General features: G+C 41.7%; 1 protein-coding gene across 2 annotated transcripts in view; it reads right to left on the reverse strand.

The window, feature by feature from the left end:
* erc1b (ELKS/RAB6-interacting/CAST family member 1b) overlaps positions 1-20,759 on the reverse strand; it is a 788,812-nt gene that overhangs the window by 16,468 nt on the left and 751,585 nt on the right. For both annotated transcript variants that reach the window (XM_078220074.1, XM_078220073.1), the window contains one exon: positions 20,209-20,400. In XM_078220074.1, coding sequence (XP_078076200.1) covers positions 20,209-20,400 — 192 coding nt within the window. The remainder of the gene's footprint in view (positions 1-20,208; positions 20,401-20,759) is intronic.

Here is a 20,759-nt window from a genome sequence, read left to right on the forward strand (position 1 = left end):
AAAGATGCAAAAAAAAGGCACATAAAATCATAGAATTAATAAATTAGGGTAGAAAATGGGGCTTCCCTTCATTAGAACAAAGAGGAGACATGATAGAGGTGTGGAAGATTATATGGAACTTTGATAACATAAATCTGAAACAACTATTTCCACTGATCAGTGATCTTGTGATTCCTTGTTGAGGATCATATCTGTGTTGGGCAACCTAAAAGAGGGGAATGGGAGAAAATCACAAGAAATAAGCAACAGTTAAAACTTTTGTGGTTTTGTGAATTAAAAAAAATCTAAGTTATTGCTGCCCATTTTTGGAAGCTGTTCCAAGGAAATTCACAGATGCCACCATCAAGAGACCAAGGGCGGGATTTTACAATCTCGCTTGTGCAAGACCGGAGATTCCCACCCGAGGTCAGCGTTGGAATTCCAGCACAAGAATGTAAGAACCAAACAACATTACCTTGCCATCCCAGGTTAAGGTCACTGAAGGGAAGTCTGTTGTATTAAAGGAGAATGTGTACATTAGTTGTGTTTGATCATTCATGCAGATTAGTGCTATACAGGAGTGGATGTACTTATAATTTTTGCTGATATTTATCACTCAATCAGCTGGAGGCAAATAGATTCTGATGTGTGATGCTTCAACATCATTGGTGATACCTGAGCTGTCTGTGCTTCTCTAGTTCTGGCTCTTGTGCATCCCCAATTTTAATCGCTCCACCATTGGTAGCCTATACCCAAAGCTCTGAAATATCCTATTTGCACCTCTCCACCTCACTTTCCTCCTTTAAGATACTCTTCAAACACACCTCTTTGACCAAGCCAATTTATTTTATAGATCATCGGACTTATTACCATCTGCGCCTTGGTGTCATATTTTGTTTTGTGATGCACCTTGGGACATTTTATGTTAGAACGTTCTATATAAATATAAGATGTTGTTTTGTCAATATCATGTGAGTGGTGGAGAAGTAGTTAAGAAAGTGATGACAAGGTAGACTATGCTCTGTTAACACTGCTCGCAAGATTGGAGAATTTGGCGCAGGACCAAATAATCCCAGCCACAGGCGAGGATAGAGGATTCTGGCCTATGTTATATAAAGGGGGACTTCAATGTTCAGCTGTGCCCTTATTTTTTACATCAATGATGAAAGAGACTTCAAGTGATGGGCATCACAATGCTTGCATCCTTCTCCTTTTACCTACAAAGGTGATGGGGTTCAAAACTTGTCAATCTCGAGACAAACCCTAATTGAAATGGAAACTGAAACAGAAATAGACTCTTCCAGTTTTCAAGAAAACTAAGACTGAAACTGAGATTGGAAATCAAAACTTATAGAGAGACTGAAACTGGCTGAGACCATATAAAAGGACATAGAGACATCAGAGCTCAGATGTTGATGATGCCCCTTGGTGTAGTACAGACAGATTGAAGAAAATAGAGGCTAGATCCAGAAGCTGAGAATAAGCAATTATACAATTCCTGCAATAATTTCTGTACTTGAAGATAACATTGATGGATCTACTCCATCCGGACTATCAGGAGCAGAGCTGAGGAGAAATTCTGTAGACATGTACCATTTTTGACAAAGACTGTGCCCATGGAACTCGAACTGGTTCTGCAGAGGAGTTGAAAATCTTTGTAAGAGAGACAAAGTTTTGTGACTGAGATTGATGGCATATGCTGAATAGAAACTGCTGAGCCAATTGGTAATCAGTCTTAATTGTATCTGTCATTTTGCGTGTAATTTACGGTTTATATTTGATGACAATTTGCCTGTTATTTCAATTTTTAACTTGGGTTGATTCTGGGTTTTAGAGTAGAGGTGGCTACCCAAGGTACTATTTAATATTTGCTTTGTTTGACTCTTGTACAGTAAAAATTATTTTGTTTTAAAACATGGAATCTTGTGGCTTCATTCTTTCAATAAATAGCTGGAATTTTCGGATTTTCTTTTTGAAAAAAAGTTACTGGTCTTGACCAAGATCATAATAAATGATCAAGTTTAGGCCTTATAAAATGATTGACGAGAGGAGGGCCGTGGATGTTGTCTACATAGACTTTAGTAAGGCATGTGACAAGGTCCCTCATGGCAGGCTGCTGCAAACGATTAAATCTCACGGGATCAGGAGTGAACTAACTAGATGGATTCAAAACTGACTTGGCCATAGAAGACAGAGGGTAAGGGTGTTTTTCTGAATGGAGGTCTGTAACTAGTGGTGTTCCACTAGTGTTGGGACCTCTGCTGTTTGTTATTTAAATGACTTAGAAGAAAACGTAACTGGTCTGATCAGTAAGTTTGCAGATGATATTAAGATTGGCGGAGTTGTGGATAGTGATGAAGAATGTCAGAGAATACAGCAGGATATAGATAGGCTGGAAAATTGGGTGGAGAAATGGCAGATGGAATTTAATCCGGACAAATGCAAGGTAATGCATTTTGGTAGATCCAATTCAGGTGGGAGCTATAAAATAAATGGCAGAACCATCAGGAGCATAGACACACAGAAGATCTGGGAGTACAGGTCCACAGAGCCTTAAAAAGTGGTAGCACAAGTAGTAAAGGTGGTGAAGAAAGCAAATGGCATGCTTGCCTTCATTGGACGGGGCATTGAGTACAAAAGTTGGCAAATTATGTTACAGTTATATAAAACATTGGTTAGGCCACGTTTGGAATACTGTGTCCAATTCTGGTCACCACACTACCAGTAGGACATGGAGGCTTTGGAGCGAGTACAGAAAAGGTTTACCAGGATGATGAGTGGAATGGAGGGTATTAGCTATGAGGCGAGATTAAATAAACTGGGATTGTTCTCCCTGGAAAGACAAAGGCTGAGGGACGACCTGATAGAAGTTTATAAAATTATGAGGGGTATAGATAGGGTGAACAGTTGGAAGCTTTTTCCTAGGGCAGAAATGACAATTGCAAGGGGGTACAAGTTCAAGATAAGGGGGGAAAGATTCAGTAGAGATGTGCAGGGGAGGTTTTTTACACAGAGGGTGGTGGGGGCCTGGAATGCACTGCCAAGTGAGATGGTTGAGGCAAATACTTTAGCGATATTTAAGACTTATCTGGATAGACACATGAATAGTTGGGGAATAGAGGGAAAAAATCGGTTGGTCTAGATAGGATATCGTGATCGGCACAGACTTGGAAGGCCGAAGGGCTGTTCCTGTGCTGTGCTGTTCTTTGTTCTTGTTCTATAATATGGCAAAGTTAATCCAGGCAAAGAAAAACTGCAACAATGCTGGACACACGAACTGGTGAATACTGCAGAGCCCCTGCTCACCTTTCAAGGCAGTGGAAGTGTTCCTTCAAGTCCCCAGTGGTCAACCTGATGACCACATCACTGGTATATATATATATATACTTCAATGTAGCATTCCTCTGCTGTTGTTGGGATCATGTAGCAGTATAATTTTCCATGGGACCTGGGATCCACTGACATCATTTTCTTCATTGAAAAGACCAGGGAGAGCTGAATTTCAATGGATCAATGTATATCTCATTAACATGCAGGAATTTTTGCATGGTATCACACACAATAATGTATTTAGGGAGTGGAAGTCCTTTCTGTTGAACAAGTTAATAGGGTTGACAGAGGAGCTATAGTAACCGACAGAAGTGGCATCTATTGTACCCTGGACCTTGGGAAAACCTGGAATGTCCTGTCTTCTTGTTGTGATACCAAATTTGATTCTTTGATCCTTCAGTTTCCTTATGAAGTCCAAAAATCACTTGACAAATACTCACTTGTACTGTAGCCCACCTGAAATTACAGAGATTTGTCTGAAATTACCTTCAGGTGGGCTACAGTATAGTTGAGAATGTTATGTTCATAGAAAGAGAGAGAGAGAGAAACATGGGAAGATAACCATTGCTTCAAGTTGTCATGCAATAAGTAGCAGAGCTCCCTACAGTGAATCACACTCAGGATACACATCTGCTCATTGAGGTCCTCAGAGGATCCTTGTTAGCTTTATATTTTTTGGGGTACGTGAGGGGTAATATTTGGTGGATCCCATAAACATTACCTCACTTTCATCCATTCTCAAACAACTGAAACAATACTTACATTGTCACTACATGTGTGAGATAGGGTTGGGCTGGCCAATTCTGAAAGCAAAGCCTAGAGAGCCACAGGGGCAGGAGACAAGACAGCTGGCTAGAAAGTTGCTCCTTGAATCTTTGGGACTGCCAGTTGTTTCAGATGCTGTTTGGCCCTCTAGCACTCAACCCTCATCCACCCTCCATGGCCACTCAAAACTTGCATGCCAACTCAATTCCCGCTCCCCCCTCCCCCCACCCTATGGTCCTTTATACCTTCCATGCCACCTCCATTGCCACTCACCCAGTATCCACATTGGGCAAATCTCATGAGCCACGTGGAGATGAAAACAAAATTCTAACAATCTAATATAGCTCTCACTCATACACATTTGATAGTGAAAAAAGCTTCCATTCATAAAATCAGTTGAAAGCATTTGAATCTCAAATGGTTAATCTTTTTTAAAACCACAAACTTTTATTTCGACCCCACATCAAAGACAGATAATCCTGCAATCAAACTGTGAACTCAGAAACCTCTGCTGAGATAATTGTAGCTTTTGAAACTCATTCAAGCATTCATAACAGCATAACAACTCTTGGGGAAAGGTCAACAAGGAACTCCACTGAAACTGCACAATTTGCAACAGATGCCCCATCAATCATAGCAGTCCAATGGAGGCTTTTTGAAAAAAATTCAATGACAGTTGCAGTCCTTTTTAAAAAGTTTAAAGAGCAGTAGATCTACAAAAAACTTAGAATGTGACAGTCATTCTGTCCTACTGCTCCTGATGTGGAGATGCCAGCGTTGGACTGGGGTAAACACAGTAAGAAGTCTAACAACACCAGGTTAAAGTCCAACAGGTTTATTTGGTAGCAAAAGCCACTAGCTTTCGGAAGTGCTGCTCCTGTGCAGTGCTGTCCAGTGGCTGCAACATGGCTGGAAGTATGACAGACTGATAGGATCCAAGGGAAAGAGGTAAGTTGGAGACAAAAGATAATAGAATCACAGAATCCTGCAGTGCAGAAGGAGGCCATTCGGCCCATCAAGTCTGCATCGACAACAATCCCACCCAGGCCCTATCCCCGTAAGCCCACATATTTGTCCCGCTAATCCCTCTAACCTACGCATCCTGGGATACTAAGGGGCAATTTAGCATGGCCAATCAACCTAACCCGCATGTCTTTCAGACTGTGGGAGGAAACCGGAGCACCCGGAGGAAACCTACGCAAAAACAGTGAGAACGTGCAAATTCCACACAGACAGTGACCCAAGCCGGGAATCGAACCCAGGTCCCTGGAGCTGTGAGATAGCAGTGCTAACCACTGTGCCATCGTGCCGCCCTTGAAAATATGGTTGGCAGGTGACTGGAAGGCTGTTTTCAGTGGGGTTAAGTACAACAATGTACCATGCCCCTTGTGTATATATCACTGTTTTAGACATAAATAGAAGGGGAATAATTAGGAGGTTTGTCATTTTCCATGTGGTTCATAGTCAGGAAAAAAAGCTGTAGACTTCAGATATCAATGATCTGGTTAGATGGGCATTAAAGTAGCAAATGGAATTGAATCTGGAGATGTATTGAAGCAATGCATTTTGGGAGAACAAACAAGTCAAGGAAATACTCAACAGGATGCTGAGGTATGTTTTAAAGTTTAAAGTTAAAGTTTAAAGTTTTTAAGTTTAAAGTTTATTTATTAGTGTCACAAGTAGGCTTAGATTAACACTCCAATGAAGTTACTGTGAAAATCCCCTAGTCGCCACACTCCAGCGCCTGTTCGGGTACACTGAGGGAAAATGACCAATGCACCTAACCAGTACGTCTTTCGGACTGTGGGAGGAAACCAGAGCACCCGGAGAAAACCCACACAGACACAGGGAGAACGTGCGAACTCCACACAGACAGTGACCCAAGCTGGGAATCAAACCCGGGTCCCTGGCGCTGTGAGGCAGCAGTGCTAACCACTGAGCCACCATGTCGCCCCAGGCAGAGGAAAAGAGGAACCTTGAATGCATGTTGAAGATCCCAGGAAGCAGCAGGGCAAGCTAGTAAGGTGGTTACGAAGTATACAGAATGCTTTCCTTATTAGCCAACGCATAGAATATGAACTGGCAGGTGATGCTAAAACTTTATAAAACACCAATTTGGCTACAGATTGTGTACTGCATACAGTTCTGGTCACCACATTACAGAAAGGGTGCAATCGCACTAGGGAGGGTGAGGAGGAGATTTGAGAGGGCATTGCCAGGGCAGAGAATTTTAGATATGAGGAAAGATTAGATAGGCTGGAGTTGTTTTCTGTGGAACAAAAATGGCTGAGGGGGGATTTAATCGAGGCCCTTCGCTGTGGCGAAAATCCTGGAAACGGACAAAGATCCTGACTCCGGCATTTCCACCTTTGCGGCAGCGGGACTGGAGTTAGGCCAGGATTCACACATGTGACTTGTGGAGGAAGCTGGCCACTTAACTCACCAGTTGCCTCGACTGAATTGGAAATTTGGAAGAAAAGGAGTGTGGAATCCGGAATGTGCAGAATACAACAGGTAATAGGAGGTCTCCACTTGGTGGATTTGTTTGGATAACTAGGCCTTTGGAGAGTAAGGTGCCCCTTTGGATAGGGTCCTGGAACAACTTTGGGAGAGGAATGCACCCTTTGGGATTATTAAAAATGAACATGATTATATCATTGGAACTGTCATGCTGTTAAAGAGCTGTACAGCTATCTAGGAAATGTTAAAGAGCTGTCCGGCTGTCAAGAAACTGTCCAGCTATCAAGAAATTGTTAAGGAAATGTCCAGCTGTCAAACGTATCAAAGCTATCCAGGAAGTGTCGAAGCTATCCAGGAAGTGTCAAACCTGCCAAAACCAGCCAGGAAATGTCAAAGCTATCCAGGAAATCTCAAAGCCATCCAGGAAGTGTCACAACTGTCAAAGCTATCCAAGAATTGTCAAAACTGTCCAGGAAAGCTATTCAGGTAGTGTCAAATCTGTCAAGGCTGTTCTCTCTGGAGTGGAGGAGTTTGAGGGGAGACTTAATAGAGGTTTATAAAATGATGAAGGGGATCGATAGAGTGAACGTTCAAAGACTATTTCCTAGGGTGGATGGAGCTATTACAAGGGGGCATAACTATAGGGTTCGTGGTGGGAGATATAGGAAGGATATCAGAGGTAGGTTCTTTACTCAGAGTGGTTGGGGTGTGGAATGGACTGCCTGCAGTGATAGTGGAGTCAGACACTTTCGGAACATTGAAGCGGTTATTGGATGGGCACATGGAGCACACCAGGATGATAGGGAGTGGGATAGCTTGATCTTGGTTTGAGATAAAGCCGGGCACAACATCGTGGGCCGAAGGGCCTGTTCTGTGCTGTACTGTTCTGTGTTCTGTGTTCAAAGCCATTCATGAAGTGTCAAAGCTAGCGAAGCTATCCAGGAAGTGTTAAATGTGTCAAAGCCATCCAGGAAGTGTCAAAGCTATCAAGGAAGTGTCAAAGCTGTCAAAGCTATTCAAGAATTGTCAAAGCTATCCATGATGTGGAGATGCCAGCATTGGACTGAGGTGGACACCTCAGTAATAAGCCTCACAACACCAGGTTAAAGTCCAACAAGTTAATTTGGTCTCGACTCACCTGATGAAGGAGCAGCGCTCCAAAAGCTTGTGATACCAAATAAACGTGTTGGACTTTGACAAAGCTATCCAGGAAGTGTTAAATGTGTGAAAGTCATCCAGGAAGTGTCAAAGCTGCCATAGCTACCCAGGAAGTGTCAAAGCTATCCAGGAAGTGTCATCAGGTCAAAGCTATGCAGGAAGTATCAAACCTGTCAAAGCCATCCAGGAAGTGTCAAAGCTGTCAAGCTTGTCAAAGCAGCAATGAGGCAGAAAACCTAGTTACATTTAAAAAGTACTCGGACATGCATTTCAAGTGCCGTACCTGTAGTGCTCCGGACTGAGAATGGAAAGTGGAATTGTCTGGATAACCCTTTTACGGCCAGTCCAGGCAAGATGGGCGGATTGGTCAATCTCTGTACAGCAAATGTTATATTTATCTACTTCTCCAATTAAAAGTTTAGTTAGATTTAATCTCAGTTTTTAATACAAATTATATCAAGAACTTCAATAGCAAATGTCAGAAATCCTGTTACATGATCATTTTCATGTGTAATGTTCTACACTTTAAATTTCCCTGCCACTGTACTACAGACCTACTTATTTTTCCAATTGACCTTGCAATTTTTGAGCTGGCTTCTCTAAAACCATTGTTCCTCCAATTTTGGCTCCAGCACATTCCACTAGATTTCTGAGTGCATGGAGTGGTGTCAATTACAAACAGAAATGACCCCAGCACCCTATTAGTAATTCCCCCCATTCAATCTAAACACAACTTCAACAAGTACCCATGCTTTTCTAACACCTAAGAAGTCTCACAACACCAGGTTAAAATCCAACAGGTTTATTTGGTAGCAAAATCGACTAGCTTTCGGAGCGCTGCTCCTTTGTTAGAATGATGTGGAGATGCTGGCGTTGGACTGGAGTAAACACAGTAAGAAGTCTCACAACACCAGGTTAAAATCCAACACGTTTATTTGGTAGCAAAATCCACTAGCTTTTGTCTTACCTGACAAAGGAGCAGCGCTCTGAACGCTAGTGGATTTTGCTACCAAATAAATCTGTTGGACTTTAACCTGGTGTTGTGAGACTTCTTACTGTGTTTACCCCAGTCCAACGCCAGCATCTCCACATCATTTCTAACATCTAGCCAACGTATCATCCATTCTCAATATTCATCCTGGATCTCCACAATTCTGAGCCTAATCAATAGCATTTTATATGGAATAATGCTAAATTGGGAATCTAAGTAATACACGTCATAGAGTTTTCCACTGTTTGCTTGGATTGTCACCTTCTGAAGCACGTTGGTCAGGCTGGCCTTACTGCTGCTGACTGCAGTTTACTTAGTTACTACTTTAAGCGAGAAAGAGGGGAAGGTACAAACGTTTCTGTGCATCAACAACAGAGTTCTAGAACTTTCTTTTTAAAGGTACTCCAAAATGAGAAAGCTTTCACTGTGAAAGAAGATTTGGTACCAAGTAGAAGTGTTTATTTTACTCTATTGCAAGAATGGGAGGAGCTCTATACAGCTCTTAACGCTGACAGAATGCATAATTTTAAGTTAATGAAAATTGGCAAAATAAGATGTCCTTCTGAAAAATAACTCCATTATTTGAAATATGACTGATACAAGTTTAATGGATCTGTAGTTGTCAGTCATCTTAATCACTCTTTTTAAAGTGCAGAATCACGTTAGCCTGTTTCTAATCTAATGGTATTTCCTTCATGTCCAGTGACCCCGTCAATGATTGTCAATGCCTCATAAATCTCTTCCTTAGTCTTTTTTTACTACCCTGGAACAAACGCCAACCAGCTCTGTGCATTTATTTATTTTGGGCCCTTTTAACCTATTTAGATTGCAATCTTATTTATAACTAATGCTACTTAGTATGGTTCTAATAACTTGTTGAGAAAATTTTAAGTTTAAATACAACATGAAACAAAGTTACTATCAAACTGTGTGGTCCATCTAAAAAATATTTTCTATTTATTCAAGAAATCTGGGAATATCTTAGAATGATAGTCATTTGGATCGTACTCCGGACTTGCCCTCAAAAAAGATAACAATTTGTGTTATTGGAATTTTATTATGGGCTCTCCTTCCATAAGGATACAGTTTAAATTTCCTGGGACAAGCTGACTTCTCTGAGGATATTGCTTCTAAAATAAACAAACAAACAGAGACATGCAGGCAAGGACACACACACAGCTACACACAGAGCAGCAAGGAATCAGCCAAAATACCATTATGAAGACAGAAGACATTTTCCAAAACAAACTGTTAGCTAAGATGTTTCACTATTTACAGAAAGTCTAGCTTTATAAGTTTTGTTTCTCTTTTACATCCTCCCCTGTTATTGATTTCAAATGATTTAAGAGATTGATGCCCATTGACAGGAAATACAGTGAAGGCTGCTAATGTGAGACTCCATGCAGAACGACGGCCAATTGGAAACAATCTCAAAGAATACAAGAGATCAGAAATTGAATTAATAGTGGTGATAATCAGGATATAAAAATAGTATTTTATGCAAAAATAAAAATCCTGTAAAGCTGATTTGCAATTCTCCGTGGATTAAAAACATCTGAAATGAATCCTTATTTTTGTTCTGGTTAGTATTTAAAAAAAAAAGAATATCAGAATAAAGTAAATACCCCTGGCGCAGGACAGCTGGACATACAAACATTGGGGGCCGTTTTCCACCGCCATTAGCCATGGGCGCAAATCTCATTCGGCCACTAAATCTGGCAAGAGGCCAAAGCTGGGATCCGCACTGGTGGAAATTCAGATCGCGATCTCCGGGGCCCTTCCCGCTGGGATGACCAATATTACGCCCAGGAAGGGGGAGAACCTGATTTGAATACACTATAATCATGTTTGTGAGATTAAAATCAGATGTTCCGGTCTTATGGATCACCATTCAGAAGAGGTTCCGTTCCCTGAAATGTTCAACTCGCATGTGACCACTGCCTAAACATCGTGAGCACGTGTATGCTTCCCATGATAGTTACATCCTGGGGAACGCACAGATCCTCAGTGTCTTCAAGGACTACCCCTGGCTGCTGAGACGGCTCATCAGGGATAAGGGATACCCAACGAGGTCATGGCCAATGATGCCAGTGCGGAGGTCCAAGACAGAGGTGGAGCTCTGTTATAATGAGGCTCACAGTGCGGCCCAGAGAACAATCGAATGGTATGCAGGGCTGAAGATGCGTTTCCGTTGCCTTGACCGTTCCTGTGGTGCTCTTCAGTTCAGCTCCCAGAGGGTAACCTGCATTGTTGTAGTCTGCTGTGCCCTCCACAATCTGGTGCAACTGCGGGGCAACATTCAGGAGGGAGAGGAGGAGGAGCGTGACTCTTCCTTTGTTGAGGAGGAGGACCGAAGGCGGAGTGGAGAACGAGCTCGAGGGGGACCTGGAGGATGGAGAACAGGTGGCAGCCAAGGTACAAAGGCCAGGAGGACGTGAGAGGCCCTGAAAGCACTCAGATTCACAGATTAGGAGGCTTGGTGTCTGGTACCTCCACCAGTCTGAAGGTTTCTTTGACTTCTTATCAGGGTGATGGGCCTGGCTTGGCAGTATCTGAGGGTCGCTTGGCAAGGCAGGAGGGTGATGATGATTCGCCATGAGGAAAGCTGTGATGTTCCTCAGGTTCTGCTTATGCTAGCGTCCTCTAGAGGGCCTGAATCTAGAGGGCCCCGGCCAACCTTTGGGTGGCACGTGTTGTCGTGTCACCCTGTTCTGCCCTGAGAGGTGCCAATGTCAGGAAGAGGGATTCAGAAGGGCTGCAGACGGCCAGTGTCTCCTTGGTGGAAGGCCCCGACATTGGCTCCAGCCTTTCCTCCTCCCTCGGGGTGCTCATAGGCCCCTGTGTTACTCCATGGGATGGAGGGGGAGCTGGAGTGAGCTCCAGAAGCCTCTGTGTCACCCGGTGCTGCCAATCCTGGAGGCTGATTGCACCATGGTGTTGAAGGCCTCAGCAATAGCCTGATCATTCATTTACTTGCGGCATTGGACACCAGTCCTCCTGGTCATGCTGCTGACATTAACAGCAGCTGCCACCGTCTCCCAGCCAGCATCAGTTACATTAGTTTGGGGTCTCTTTCCAACACAGGACTAAATGGTGGATCACCTCTCCTCCAACATGTTCAAAAGCCTGGTTAGGTCCCCTTCCAAGAAACGTGGAGTAGGTCTCCTCACAGCCATCCTCCTGGCTTGACTGGGAGTGAGTGCTGAGGAACCATTTCAATGCAGCTCCCCCTTGATTGAAGTACTCATTGAGCCACACGTCAGGTGAATCGGATGCCTGGGGACTCGGGTTTGCCATGTTTCAGGTGTGGGGGGGGAGGCGGAGATCCTGTGGGAAGATCACGATTAGGATTGCCCCGCCCAAGCTGGTGGGATTCACACCGGTTTTCGTGCCCGAAATGAGACTGTCATTTTTTGGGAAAATTCCACCTATTTTTTCATTGTAAAAAATTATTTTCTTTCTGAATAATTGATAAGTTCAACATTTTAAAAAATAATGTAAAACCTTTTCTTCTAAATCTAAGACATTTACAAGGGCCAAGTGCGCTGTAAAAATGTTAGTGGCTGGTCGCTTCCTGTTAAACTTAACCTTCTGCATCCAAATAACTTCTCCTTCTGTGCACTTTTACTAATGTTTCCCATGTGTTTCATGCACACAGCTGACAATATTAATTACCTATTACTTGGGAGTTTTTACATCTTATTTAACTCTTTGCATAGATAGGAATAAACACACACATCTCAGTCAGAGCTTCACAGAAAATCCCTTCGGGTTTTACTTAGATTTTCTGCCCATTTCTCTCTTTCCCTTCTTTTTCAAACAGACCATCTCACATCATTTTACAATAGAAAGTCAGGGAGATGTTTGCCATAGACATTCTTGTAGCTCTTATCAACACTATTATAACTGATAATCTGAAGTATTGATCTTATAAAGTGCAGCAAATCCAAAACTATGTTCACACCTTCCCATCCACCCCTCATCATTGCTTTAGAGTGGCATGATGCTTCAGTGGCCCAACTAAATTGTAAAACATTAGCTGAAATAATACGTATTCAAACTCATGCTCTTTTGCTGAGAGTATATTGTGGTGTTTCAACCATTGGCCACAGTTTTTTTATTTATTTCTCAGGATACAGATGGTACTGGCAAGGCAGCATTTACTGCTCATCCCTACTTGTTCTGAGGAGATAGCAGGGAATATTTTTCCTGAACTACTGCAGCCCTTATGGGGATGGTGCTAATGGTCTTCGTTAGGAAATATTTTGGAATTTAACCCAGTACTGACAGGAGACAGCAAAAAATTAGGTTCTGTGATTCATGTTGGGATGTGAAGTTCCTGATAAAGCAGAATCAGTTAGTGTTTTCATCTCCCATTTGAATCTTTTTCTTTTCTCTTTGACCCAACTGAACCCCCAATTTTATGAACTCTCCATCTTCAGGTTGGGAGCAGGACTTATCTGCTTTATCAGGAACTTCACATCCCAACATGAATCACAGAACCTAATTTTTTGCAAATGTAACAAAGTTGCCCACACATTACTAATGCAACCCATAATTTTATGAGTGGCAGAAGGCTGATTGCCAATGATGTATTTGCTACAATTTCTGATGCTGAGCTTTCAATTGTAGTTGTACCGTGGTGGGAACTTCTAATAATTCTCTTGAATAGAGGAATAAATTAAAAGATGAACCAACTCAGGATCCACTCTCTCCACCACATAGCAGATCAGCACACAGAGCTATGCTGGATTAAGGTAGAAGGTGAAATATCATAAAAATTCAAACATTTTTGAAAATATGTACAATTTGTATATCATAATGGAGAAATCTAACAATTCCATACATATAAAATTAATTTTTCAGAGTCAGAGAGGTTGTTCAGCAGTAATTATGATCTTAGTACTCATTAAAAACCCAGTTATACTTCATTTAATAAACTGCAACTATTTCAACAATCTTTACAGCAAGACAAATAGCGCAAAAGTGGAAGCTCTCATTGGTTTAATGACTTCTAATTGATTTCAGTCCGCGGGGACTTCAGTAGCACATCCTGCAGAATCACTGATAACAGCTTTGAGATTTCTGGATTTAATATGTATGTATTTAAGGAGTTATTGTTGGTTTGAGAGGAGTAATGACAGCAAGCACTGACAGTTCCATCATCATTACCATTGCAAATTCCAGGCCATTAAATTGCACTGTTAATTACACTACACTATAACCTTATATCTAATGGGGAGGATTCTGCTGAAAGTTTATCAGCACACACTGACGTTTTAATTTTTCCCTGAAATTGACCGCTTTGGAAATAGTGTATTGTCACCCCTTCACAAGATAAATGAGTATGACATCAATCACAGGTCCACGTATCATTAAGTAACTTTTATCCCTGTAAAGCCCCAGTGTGAGAGATGACATTAAAGATTTATAACATTAACCTTGTACAAAGTAACATTTACTCAAGACGGACTTGACAGGATGCAGGCTGATGTCATCTCCTCAGTAATTTTACCAACCGGATCTGTCTACTTTGCGAAATGGAAATTTCCATTGACAGAAAACATTTCATGAATCTGGTTGTTAACCTCTGTGGTGAAATGTGATTTCTTACTGCGCAACACTTGCTTTGCCAGGATTGCGGTGTGCAATACTTGCAGCCCTGTGATTAAATCATGTAAAAAATGTGTGTGTCAGCTTCATTATTGGTACATGAAATGCTGTCTGCCACTTACTGTGCTGTTCAGGATATCTACAAATGGCTGAAAGACAAGAACAAACCAATTTTCCATTGCTGGTTACAATGAGTTCTCCTGAAGGATGTGCACCCAACATTACATAATGTATCTTTCTTCTTTTCAGATAACAATTAACCTGTTGTGCATTTCCAGTTTCTATTCAAGATTATGATGACAAGTGGAGCACAAGACAATAATAATGCTCAACTACAAAGCTACCAAGTTAGAATATTTAAACATCTATAATTACCTCTGTTGCCCTATCCTTGGTATCTTTTATTTCCTCTCTAAAGATTAGTTAGTTCCGTTCCAACACCCAAAGATGTGATACCCAGGACTCCAAAAAATAAGTTTTGAAATGGTCACCAGGAGCTGTCCATTAATAATCCAGAATAACACTTCCCCTGTGAAGAACTGGCCAGCCTCCCCCTGATAGCCATCATTAACCATGATTCACCATGTGGGGAATTTCTGATGTCACTGAATTCCCTTTATTCGCTTATTGTAAATTCAGTTTATGCCAACAAACTTTAAAACTGCAATGTCATTATTGAATGGAAAAATACCATGTAGCAGAAAATGGGAGAGGGAAGAACCTAAAATTTTGCAATTCATTGAAAGTCAAATGTACGTAATAAGCTTATAACCTGAAACCCATCCTGGACAGGGCTAGAGAAATGGAGATACAACTGGACTTTAAAAATGGTAAATCTAAAATCTTGAACACACTGAGACATGGAGCGGCAGAATGCAGGTTCATGTCGATGAGGTCATGTATTATTGTGGGTGGCATGGTGGCACAGTGGTTAGCACTGCTGCCTCACAGCGCCAAGGACCCGGGTTCGATTCCCGGCTTGGGTCACTGTCTGTGTGGGGTTTGCACATTCTCACCATATCTGCCTGGGTTTCTTCCGGGTGCTCCGGTTTCCTCCCAAAGTCCAAAGATGTGCGGGTTAGGTGCATTGGCCCCTTAGTGTCAGGAGGACGAGCTAGGGTAACTGCGTGGGGTCATGGGGATAGGACCTGGGTGGGATTGTGGTCGGTGCAGACTCGATGGGCCGAATGCCTCCTTCTGCGCTGTAGGATTCTATGATTCTATTATGAGGTTCCGAACTTAATCTTTCCATTTCGGAGTAGCTGGGAAATGGCCACTCATGCACAGTTAGACCATTTTCACATCTTCAGGCTGGGAACTGGCCTGCACATATGTACAGAAGGAAGGAAAACAGTGAAATGGAGCAAAAAGGCAGGTCAGATGAGTTGGACCAGAGGACCATTGAGCTGAAAGTGTCACAGGGAGCAAGACATGGGAGGGGGACAAGAAGAAAGTGGTCCAATCCAGGGCGTAGGGCAGAGAGAGATCGCATAAGAAGATGACAGGGATCAAAAACACGTCCCAGAAGACAGTCCCAGGTAAGGGACAAGGAGAGAGATCAGAAACAGATCCTGTTAAGTAAAGTTGAGCAAAAGGAGAAGAGCAATAGATTCCGAGTTAGAGAGAGAGCTGCAAGGAACAGATTTGAAGCGAAGTGGGCTTGAGAGATGCCCCAAAAAATCATGGACAGTAGCTGAAGGTTGATGACTCTTTGCTGCCAGTCATAAAGGTAAAGGTACCCTTTTGGAACAGTGGCTTTCTGCTTAAAAATGCAGAAGATCTGAAAGTGTGCTTGGAAGGTGGCTCGTGAGCGTACTCGGAGATCTAAGTGAATCCTTGTTGAAACTGTCTGAGTGGGAGTGATGTTTGGGAAGAATTCCAAGGCGAGTTCTTCAAACGTGGAGTTTGAAAGCCCTTGTGAGAAACACAAAAGGCTGGATTCTCCAACCTCGCCCACAGCAAGGATTCTCCAGTCCCGCGGCAGCAAATGAAGATTTGGCTTAGTGTCCAATTCTCTGTTCTCACTGGCAGTGGCAGTGGGGCATGAATTGCCAGAGAATTCCGGCCAAAGTTTCTATGTGATTGGTTGACTCACAACGTGATAAATGTCTGGGTTGGTTGTTGAGAAATCCATAGAATCTCCTTTGGTCGCTTCTATCATTTACTTTGGAGTGTGGTGTGTCCGACCATAGTTCATCAGTTGGGTCACATGAACTGCATGTACTTACCATGAATATTAGAGTATAAGATAGATATGGTAAATTGTTTTATCTTTCCAAATTTGTATATGTAATATATAGCTGGGGTGAATGAATGGTGAATATTTGAATCATTTTCTGTATTTGTATTGAAATCTTTCAAAATTTTGTGTCTGCTGTAATATAGTTCATTTGCCTTGTTTAATAAATATGTTAAAATTTCATCAGCAGACTCTTGTGAAGTTGCTTTTGTGGCATGAACAGCAGGAAAGTTCTGGCATAGTATTCTTGAATTTCCAAATGGCACTTGATAAGGTGCCACACAAAAGGCTAATGCGCAAGGTAAAGGTTCATGGAGTTGGCAGTAACATATTAGCACGGATGAAGGATTGGTTACCTTACAGAAAGCAGAAAAAAGGGATAAAATATTGGGTGGATTCATACAAGGAGTATAGAAAGGTAACATTTAGGTACAGTAAGCAATTAGGATGGCAAATGACATATTACCTTTTTGGCAAGGAGATTAAAGTTCAGGAATAAGGAAATCTTATTGGCTTTGGTGAAACCATACATGGTGTACCGTGTGCAGTTTTGGTCTCCATAACTAAGCAACAATATACATACTTTGATGGCAATACAGCCAAGGTTTACTAGATTGGTTCCTGGGATTAGGGGTTTTCCTATGAAGAGACGTCGGGTAAATTGGGCCTATCTTCTCTGGGGTTTCGAAGAATGAGAAGTGATATCATTGAAACATACCAGATTTTGAAAGGGCTTGAAAAGCTGTTCTCCCTCGCTGGCAATTCTAGATCATGGGTGCACAGTCACAGAAAACAGTTAATTATATAAAACTGAGATGAGGCAGAGTTTCTTCGCCTCGAGGAAATCTCTACCTCCACAGGATTGAGGATGTCCTACTGTGAGAATATTCAAGGCTGGGAATAAACAGATCTTTGATCCCTCAAGGAATCAGGGGCTAATGCAAAAAGGTTAGTGGAATTGAGGCAGAAGATCAGCCATGATCATATAGAATGGTGGAGCAGGTTTGAAAGGCCATATGCTTTACAGCTGCTCCAATTTCTTATGTTCTTGGATATGTGTACGTTAAGGACAGTAGATCAACTTTAAACCAAAAAACTCTTGACCTGAATCACACAGCAACAGACAATGGTCTTGAATTATCTGGAATTTCTGCTGCTGTAATTTCAACAGAAGTGCAGCAGAAACCTAATTTATGTGGAAAAATGTGGCTTTCGCAAGACAGTACAATAACGATATGGAGTGACTCTTTTATTCAGGGTGCTCTTCAGTACAACTGTATCTAGAGAATAAAAAAAACATTCTTTTTGGATTTAATTCATAATGAAATATGAAGCTTTCAATCATCAATGCAGATGCATGTTGACAACAACTTAAAGGTCAATGATAAAAGGTTTAAAGTTTGCAAATCCCAGGGACCCGGGTTCGATTCCTGGCATGGGTCACTGTCTGTCCAGAGTCTGCATATTCTTCCCGTGTCTGCATGGGTTTCCTCCGGGTGCTCCTGTTTCCTCCCACATTCTGAAAGACGTGCTGGTTAGGTGAACTAGCCAAGCTAAATTCTCCCTCCGAACAGGTGTCGGAGCGTGGCGACTAGGGAATTTTCACAGTAACTTTGTCGCAGTGTTAATGTAAGTTTACTTGTGACACAAATAAATAAACTTTTAATAGCTTAAATCCATTGTAAAAGTACAGAGGGGACATTGAGACCAGTGACAAAATGTGAGAAACATCTTCACAAGTTGACCAGACAACGCACAATTGATGAAGTGGTGAGCAAGTGTTACAATTAGAGAGTTACAAAAACTGCTGGATGGGTCACAATATATTGGTTGCATTTATACTTTTTCAAGCAGAAAAATATTGTGTTGTCATCTGCAGATGGAGAAAATTAATTTTGACCAAATGCAATGCTGAAGACCAAAGGTGATTGAAGAGTGCTAAACAACTTGTGATACCAGCCTCTTGATATACAAGTGACAATGCGTTGATGTTTAGCTTCTACCCAAGTTGATGCTTACCCTGCATTATAATACATGTTTTATAATGATCCTGTGAAACATTTCGGGACATTTTGTCACTTTAAAGGTGCAAGGTAAATAGAAGATGTAGCTGTTAACAGAATATAAAATAAGAATTAAGTGTTACTAAAACACTGGTTTTGTGCTCAACTCTCTCACCTTATTGATGAATGTAAAACCATACTGATTGCCCTCTTGATTTCCAAACAGGAGGGATCCTTTGAATCTCACCAGATAAATGAAAAGTGATGACTTCTTTCAAAATGCAAGTTAAAGGTTGAAATAATAACAGCTAACTAACAAATACATTGTTGGGTATCTCAGAAACGTTAAGAAAGCTTAACATTTGCTTGCAAATACAATGAACCCTTCATCACTGCAGTAAACCTCATTGATTTTGTACAAATATTGCAAAAAGATCACTCTTTGGCAGGACTTTAATGTTTTCAAAAAACAATACTTGTTCCCTCAGATAATTTGTTGAATTAAATTAAATGCGAAGCGTCAATATGAATACTCTCCTGGAGTATTCCCTCTTCCTCTTATTACACATCAGCAACGACCAATCAATGAAATTCTGTTTTTAATATATAGAACTCTGTAGTTGACAATTACATTCCATATTTTCATCCTGTGATTCCATCCATTTTTCTGTAACAAGTATAAATTAGCTTCAAGAAAGACACGAGCAAATGTGTTGAAATCAACAAGATCATTCCAGTTTTCTTTAAGGATCTTTGGCATAACACATCTGGGTGTCACGGTGGTACAGTGGCTAGCACTGCTGCCTCACAGCGCCAGAGACCTGGGTTCAATTCCGGCCTCAGGTCACTCTGTATGTGGAGTTTGCACATTTTCTCCGTGTCTGCATGGGTTCCGCAGAGTGCTCTGATTTCCACCCACATTCCAAATGTGTGCGGGTTAGGTGGATTGGCCATGCTAAATTGCCCCTCAGTGTCAGGGGGACTAGCAGGGTAAATATGTGGGGTTACGGGGAAAGGGCCTAGGTGGGATTGTTGGCGCAGGCTTGATGGGCTGAATGGCCTCCTTCTGCACTGTAGGGATTCTATGATTCTATCTACTATACTGTATTATCAACCATGGTAGAATACAGCTGAGCACCTCAGCTTCACTATCATCTTCTGATCTCCCTCTCTCCTGCCCATCCTTTGAAGGGAAAGATTTCAGTTTGTCTCCTCTCAAAACCCTGGGAGTTTGGAAAATTAATGGGTAGCATATTATGGTAACTGTTGTGACACTAGACCAGCTGAGCGTGTTGACACTTATATTAGGAATGAGGAAAGCACCCTGGGGCTTTTTATAGTTTATTGGGTCCCCGCTGTAGCATAAAATCCCAATATGAGTAACAAAGTCCTGACTTTGGAATCATTTTAAAAATGACTGCTTCAAACCATGACTTTCCAATAAACCTTTTATGCAGCAGAAATAAATAAGCATTATATTATGAATTTACAGTATATTAATTCAAAAGGCTTTTAATCATTACACTATTTTGACAACTGTGGAAAGATAGTTGATAGCTGATCAGGGAATGGATGTAAAGTGGGAACGTAGCAAACATCGATGAACTGTCTGTAATGCCAAAGAAACTAAAAGCATACTTGAGCAATTATTATTTACGTTTTTCTCTTACCTGTTCTGAGCTCATCTTCTGCAACTCTTCCGCCCATGTTGCCCTGTCATTATCAGTTCCATATGCTGGGGGTGGTGTCAATCCTTGAAGAATCTGTGAGTCACGGTCCTGACACAGGGCCGTGAGGTGTCCTATGTACAGCTTCAGTTTACTGCGATTCTGGTTCAGTTCTAATAGTGACTGGATGATCTGCTGGAGGGAAAGAAAAGGTAGATATAAGCCAGCGGAAATAGGGGTATGTTGCCACAGAAAATATGGCCATCACCATTAGAACAAGCAAAGCTTGGAAGCCGCCACCACAAAGCTGATATTTAAGAGAAGCATGGGAGGGAGAGGGGTGAAAATTTGCAATGCAGCCATGTACAGAAATGTAAAAATGAACACAAAATAATGAGTTACTGACACCCAACATCACATAAAGAATTATGAAAGGATCTAAATCACATGACAGCAGTCACAGTGCCTCCTACCAAACAAAAGCAACAAAATCAAGGCAGCATGGTAAAATCACAATCATTTTAGAACAATGAAGGTGCGATGATTTGAAACAG

This window comes from Mustelus asterias, chromosome 9, assembly GCF_964213995.1.
Source record: "Mustelus asterias chromosome 9, sMusAst1.hap1.1, whole genome shotgun sequence".
Lineage (NCBI taxonomy): Eukaryota > Metazoa > Chordata > Chondrichthyes > Carcharhiniformes > Triakidae > Mustelus > Mustelus asterias.